Here is a 7,442-nt window from a genome sequence, read left to right on the forward strand (position 1 = left end):
GAAAAAATCCAAAAGGCATTGCTTCCTGCACCAGCAGCACGCCTTTATACTTCTCAGTAGTTCACCTCTACCCAGCTGCTATTTCTCATTAACAAGCATTTGGCTGGCCTAGCCAAGGGGGGGAGTGTTGACACTTGAAAGGCAGGCACTGGCAGATCTCAACTGCAGAGGCAGGAAACTGCCTGAAGGTGGACGGCTGATGGAGGAACAAGGATTTGCAGGCACCCCTGGCAGCAGCTTCCAAGGAGGGGGGCAAATTCCCACCTCCAGAATAAATTCTATATAGTTTGCCCCATAGAAGCCTTTGGGGAAAGAGCCTGTCTAACTTGCATGGCCCTCTCTCCTCATTTGCAAGGCCCCAGTTTGTATTATATTCTGCAGCCATGTTAGATACGAAGACACAATATCTATCTCTCTGTCTGTCTATCGCCTATCTCTATCTATCTATCTATCTATCTATCTATCTATCTATCTATCTATCTATCTATCATCTATCATCTATCTGTCTATCATCTATCTGTCAATCATCTATCTATCATCATCTATCTACAGTGGTTCCTCAGGTTACATACACTTCAGGTTACGTACGCTTCAGGTTACAGATGCCGCTAACCCAGAAATAGTACCTCGGGTTAAGAACTTTGCTTCAGGATGAGAACAGAAATCGTTCTCCGGCAGCGCAGCGGCAGCAGGAGGCTCCATTAGCTAAAGTGGTGCTTCAGGTTAAGAACAGTTTCGGGTTAAGAACTGACCTCCAGAAAGAATTAAGTTCTTAACCCGAGGTACCACTCTATCTATCTATCATCTATCTATCTATCTATCTATCTATCTATCTATCTATCTATCATCTATCTATCTATCTATCTATCTATCATCTATCTATATCTATCTATCTATCTATCTATCTATCTATCTATCTATCTATCTTTCATCTATCTATCTATCTATCTATCTATCTATCTATCTATCTATCTATCATCTATCTATCTATCTATCTATCTATATCTATCTATCTATCTATCTATCTATCTATCTATCTTTCATCTATCTATCTATCTATCTATCTATCTATCTATCTATCTATCATCTATCGGCTTGTTAGCAGGTAAGAGATGGTCATAAAGTTAATTGCTACAGTCATTGCCTTTCAATATCTGCCCTCCTTGCTTCCCTGCCTCTTTCACCAACCAATCAACATCTTTCGGGCCCTAAGAAGAATCTGAGAAAACGTACCGCCTCCCCAGGACCTGCATTTTGAACATGATGCGTCAAGAAGAGTATCTCTTCCTAAGGGCTATAGCTCAATGACAGAGCATCTGCTTTGCATACAGAAGGTCCATAGTTCAATCTCTGGCATTTCCACATTAGGATGGGACCAGCTTCCTTTTGAAGCTCCAGAGCAGTGGTTCTCAACCTGTGGGTCCCCTGTTATTGTTGGACTACACATCCCATCACCCCTGAGCTCTGGCTAGCTAGGGGTGATGGGAGTTGTAGTTCAACAACATCTGGGGACCCACAGGTTAAGAAAGGTTGCTCTAGAGCATTGTTTCCCAAACTTGGGTCTCCAACTGTTCTCAGACTACCATTCCCATCATCCCTGACCACTGATCTTGCCAGTTAGGGGCGATGGGAGTTGTAGTCCAAAAACAGCTGGAGACCCAATTTGGGAAACTCTGTTCTAGAATGTTGCCTCTAGCCATAGTAGCCAATATGGAAGTAGATGGACTGAAGTTCTGACTCTATATTATTCAGCTTCCTATATTCCCATTACTCTGCAATCTATACAGTGCCTGGTGCTTGCCTTTTTACCCATTGGCCAGAATGTTTGATGGCAGGAGCAAGGTTACTTCTTAGTGAGCCACTGAATAGAACACCAAAAAAGCAGTGTTCTGTGTTTTTCCACAAGCAAAAGGCCTAGGACATGGGTGGACATTTTTGAGGGAGTGGGTCACAGGCCACATTTCTCTAGAGATCACTAGCATTACAGGTGTAGCAGTGAGTGGTGCCTCAGTCAAAACTGGCAAAAAGAACCAGCCCATTCTCTGTTTCCCTCTGCCCCTTCTTTCTCTCATTTTCTAACACTGCTTCTCTCTCTCTCTCTCTCTCTCTCTCTCTCTCTCTCTCTCTCCAACCCAAAAAGTAGCAACAAATTATTCTTGCCAGGGATGAGAACTGCAGATCGATTTTTGAAATTAAGCCAAGGGCCACAAAAAGTGAAATTGAGGGCCACATACATCTATGGTCAGTGTCGGTGCTGACCTTTAAATCCCTAAACGGCCTCGGTCCAGTATACCTGAAGGAGTGTCTCTACATCCATCGTTCTGCCCGGACACTGAGGTCCAGCGCTGAGGGCCTTCTGGCAGTTCCCTCGCTGCGAGAAGCCAAGTTACAGGGAACCAGGCAGAGGGCCTTCTCGGTACTGGCACCCACCCTGTGGAACGCCCTCCCATCAGATGTCAAAGAGAAAAATAACTACCAAACTTTTAGAAGACATCTGAAGGCAGCCCTGTTTAGGGAAGCTTTCAATGTTTAATAGGTTATTGTATTTTAGTGTTTTGTTGGAAGCCACCCAGAGAGGCTGGGGAAACCCAGCCAGATGGGTGGGGAATAAATAATAAATTATTATTATTATTATTATGGTTTAGGCATTTGCTTTTTCAACCAAAAGCTGAACATTCACAGAGAGGGTCTGGATTATCCCTGAAAGGGGGGGGGGGGCTGGGCTCTGATGTTAGTACAGTCCTGGCATTTGGTCATAATGTGGACAGGATGGGTAACTGACATCACAAAGGACTTCCACCTCATGCTGTTAGGTATCGTGGATGAATCACTTTGGGCATGATCCAGCTGCTTTGAAGCACCATTGACTCGAATTGGAAGGCTGCAAACCTTTCCCGCTGAAACCAATGGGACAGGAAAGTTTTGAACTTTGGCTGAATTGTACCCCGTGATTTGGTTATGTTGTCATTTTGTATTATTATTGCTATTCTTATTCTTATTATTTGTTAGTTGCTTGTTACTCAAAGGTCTCCAAGCAAGTTGAAACACATTTAAAATAATAAATACTGTTACACACCACCCTTATCTCCAACGAGCAGCGCACACAACGTTTCAGCCACTTACCCAGAGTTTGTGTTTCTTTTGAACACTGGGCACAGGGTAAACTGCAGTGTCTTTATGATATATGGTTTATTTAGACATATACAACCTGAATTTACAATGAAGAGAAGGTTCAGAGCATTCACATCTCAAGATGATTATTTAGGAGCAGCAGGCTTAGGTCTACAAACAGAGGAAGCAGCCTTTCTTCTACCCTGCTCCAGCCAGCCCATCAAGAGTTCTTCTGGACCCCTTTCTGGCCTGCTTTCCGAACCTCTAGCAAAGTGCCACTATTCATTCAGCCTACATCACCCAGCACTGAAATCTTAACCCTTTTCTTGCCTTGCCCACTAACACACACAGCTAGAGAAGGAGCCATTCTCCTCCTTGCCTGGCAGTTTTGCCCTCTGATGGTTTCCTCGATGGGCCATCACTGGCCTTTGGCCCCTGCTAATGGCCCATCTTGGCGGCTATTCCAAGTTGGAATGGGCTGCTAGCATAAACTAATTACAGAGAGGTTCACTGTTTCTCACAGTTTAATCAAACCTTGATTAATTCTAATTTTTTCTAAATCCAGGGATTATGGGGAGTCTTCCCCCCAGGAACTCATAACAATACATTGCAGTATACTATGAAAACAGAACACAACATAGTGATGGTGTTTAATTACATATAGGGTGTTTTTTTTGGGGGGGGGGGTATGTGTGCTCAGGAATAAATCTGCTTCTGTATTTACCTATATGATATTTGCATTTTCAGACCTTTGTTTGTCATGCTTTACATCTTTAAGATGTATATTTTTTAAGAAACTTCAAGCATACAGTTCAAATTTAGACACCTGAATTGTACAAAGGCCCTAACTGATGAGGGAAGAAGCACATATGCAGCCAAATAACACCGTACGGATGAAAACTGACAGTTATTTGGCCAGTTCTAGTTTTTTTTTTACCATAAATATACAGGTGTGAGTTGTACATGCTCTTATCATCGCAGGGAATGGAAAATTTCCCCTCCCCACCACCGAGTGTCACGTACATCAAACACAGACAGCATAAGCTAAAAGTAGATTTTTACAGTCCTTTGTGTACCCTTTGTGTTTCCTGTAAAGGGGAACCACAAAACAGAAATACACCCACTGCGTGAAGTTTCCTTTCCTCAGAGCTAAACTCAGCTGAGTTTTGTATGGTTTTGGCCACAGCTACATCTGCTTTTAGCTTTCTAATATGTGGTTCAGTCAAGTGAAAAATTCAGAAGACGGTACCCATCACTTCGTAAATGTTGAGCTCAGGCCCCCAACATCCTTTACAGCTGCCATCTCACAAACCCATCATGTCACCAGTGTCTCCTCTCTTTTTTTTAAAAAAAATTTTTTTATTGATTTTACAGAAAAGTTTTAAACAATACAAACAAATAAAAAGACATACAAACATGTATAATTTCATAACCTTTTTTTCATATCCCTCTCTTCTCGGACTCCCCCAAACCTCCCCTTCCTACATCCCAATTTCCAAAATTATTTCAGCAAATTCTAAATAATTTTATCAAATATATTTTTTCTTATTCTTTTCTTCAGCTTAATCTTATGTCGCTGTAATCTCCTTTTCTTTCTCCAAACCTCGACATTTTAACATTCCTCAATTTTATAGTAGTTCTTAAGATAAATTTTAAATTTCTTCCAATCTTCTTCCGCCGTCTCTTTCCCCTGCTCACGGATTCTGCCAGTCATCTCAGCCAATGTCATATAGTCTATCACCTTCATCTGCCACTCTTCCAAGGTGGGTAGTTCTTCTGTCTTCCAATACTTTGCAATGAGTATTCTTGCTGCTGTCGTAGCATACATAAAAAAGGTTCTATCTTTCTTTAACACCAATTGGCCGGCAATGCCCAAGAGAAAGGCTTCTGGTTTCTTCGGGAAAGTACATTTAAGTACCTTTTTCATTTCATTATATATCATTTCCCAAAAAGCCTTGATCTTCGGGCACGTCCACCAGAGGTGATAGAAAGTACCTTCAGTTTCTTTACACTTCCAACACTTATTATCAGGCAAATGATAAATTTTTGCTAGCTTGACTGGGGTCATGTACCACCTATAGATCATTTTCATAATATTTTCCTTTAAGGCATTACATGCCGTAAATTTTATACCGGTGTTCCACAACCATTCCCAGTCAGCAAACATAATGTTATGACCAATGTCCTGTGCCCACTTAATCATAGCTGATTTAACTGTTTCATCTTGTGTATTCCATTTCAGCAGCAGATTATACATTCTTGACAAATTCTTAGCATTGGGTTCTAACAGTTCAGTTTCTAATTTTAATTTCTCCACCTGGAAGCCAATTTTCCTGTCTTGTTTATACACCTCCATTATTTGATAATAATGGAGCCAATCTCGAACTTTGGGTTTCAATTTCTCATAACTCTGTAACTTCAACTTATCTCCATCTTGTTCCAAAATTTCCCAATACTTTAGCCATTCGGCTTCCATATTAAGCTTTTTCAACGCCGTAGCCTCCAAAGGTGACAACCATCTAGGGGTTTTACTTTCCAACAAATCTTTATATCTTATCCAAACATTATATAATGCTTTTCTGACAATATGATTTTTAAAGGCCCTATGCACCTTAATTTTATCATACCATAAATATGCATGCCAACCAAATGTATTGTTAAAACCTTCTAAGTCCAAGATATCTGTATTCTCGAGGAGCATCCATTCTTTCAGCCAGCAAAATGCTGCTGCTTCATAATACAGTTTTAAGTCCGGCAGGGCAAATCCCCCTCTTTCTTTTGCATCCGTCAGTATTTTAAATTTTATTCTGGGCTTTTTGCCCTGCCAGACAAATTTCGAAATATCCTTCTGCCACCTCTTGAAACAGTCTATCTTGTCAAGAATTTGTAATGTTTGGAACAAAAATAGCATTCTGGGCAATACATTCATCTTAATAACTGCAATTCGGCCTAACATTGACAATTTCAAATTTGACCATATTTCTAGATCTTTTTTAATTTCCGACCAACATTTTTCATAATTGTCTTTATACAAGTTCAAATTCTTAGATGTCAAATAAACCCCTAGGTATTTCACCTTCTTTACCATTGTCAAACCTGTTTCATTCTGGAACTTCTCCCTCTCCATGACTGTTAAATTTTTTTCCAAAACTTTAGTCTTTTGTTTATTCAATTTAAATCCGGCCACCTGACCAAATTCTTGAATTAGCTCCAACACCCTTTTTGTACTAGTGTCTGGCTCTTGTAAAGTAAGTACTAAATCATCTGCAAAGGCCCTTAATTTGTAATGTTTGGCTCCGACCTGTACACCTTTAACCTGCTGGTCATCTCTAATCATATTTAGCAACACCTCCAGAACAGAAATAAAAAGTAATGGGGAAATTGGGCACCCCTGTCGTGTCCCTTTTTCTATTTTAAATTCTTCAGTTATCACATTATTTACAATCAACTTAGCCTTTTGTTCAGCGTATATGGCACCCATACCATTCTCGAATCCTTGGCCTACCCCCATCCCATGAAGATTCTTTTTCATAAAACTCCAAGAAATATTGTCAAAGGCTTTCTCCGCGTCCACAAAGATCAGAACTGCTTTAGTGTTTATGTTCACCTCTAATAATTCCAAAATGTCTATTATGTTCCTCACGTTGTCTGATAAATGCCTTTTTGGGAGAAAGCCTGCTTGGTCCTTATGAATCTTCTCCATCAACACTCTTTTCAGTCTTTTTGCCAGAATGTCTGCAAAAATTTTATAATCCACATTAAGTAATGATATTGGGCGGTAGTTCTTAAGTTGAGTCTTTTCAGTCTCTGTCTTTGGTATGAGTGTAATATACGCTTCTTTCCACGATTCTGGTGCCCTTTTCCCCTCTAAGATCTCATTACAGACTTCCTTTAATGGTTGTACCAACCACTCCTTCAAAGCTTTATAGTATCTGGAAGTCAGTCCATCTGGTCCTGGAGATTTGCCCAGTTGCATGTTTTGAATGGCACCCTCTATCTCTTGATCTGTTATTCTCTGGTTTAGATCCACCTTACTTTGGTGAGAGATTTTTTGTAATCCATACTTTTTAAGGAATTCATCTATATCCTCCTCCTTCTGCGGTCCTTGTGAATATAGTTTTTTAAAATAACTCAAAAAACAGTTTCTTATCTCGTTAGGTTTAGATATATTCTTTCCATCCACTTCTAGGCTTGTAACTGTGTTTAGTTTCTGTCTTTTCTTCAATTGCCAAGCCAGAAGCTTACCACATTTATCTGCAGATTCAAATGTCTTTTGTCTCATTTGTTTTATCTTCCATTCAATCTCTTGATTCATCAATTCCATATATTGT

The 7,442-nt window shown here is 40.2% G+C and overlaps 1 protein-coding gene across 1 annotated transcript in view; it reads right to left on the reverse strand.

Annotated features, from left to right (window-relative positions):
* Window positions 1-4,087, reverse strand: part of LOC308476378 (uncharacterized protein) — a gene marked incomplete at its 5' end in the record, with an annotated part of 43,956 nt that extends 39,869 nt beyond the window's left edge. Inside the window, one exon of the mRNA XM_081003921.1 lies at window positions 4,049-4,087. Within this exon, the coding sequence (XP_080860047.1) occupies window positions 4,049-4,087 (39 nt within the window). The remainder of the gene's footprint in view (window positions 1-4,048) is intronic.
* Window positions 4,088-7,442: the final 3,355 nt, after the last annotated feature.

Source organism: Podarcis pityusensis, assembly GCF_964106645.2.
Source record: "Podarcis pityusensis genome assembly, chromosome: 4".
Lineage (NCBI taxonomy): Eukaryota > Metazoa > Chordata > Lepidosauria > Squamata > Lacertidae > Podarcis > Podarcis pityusensis.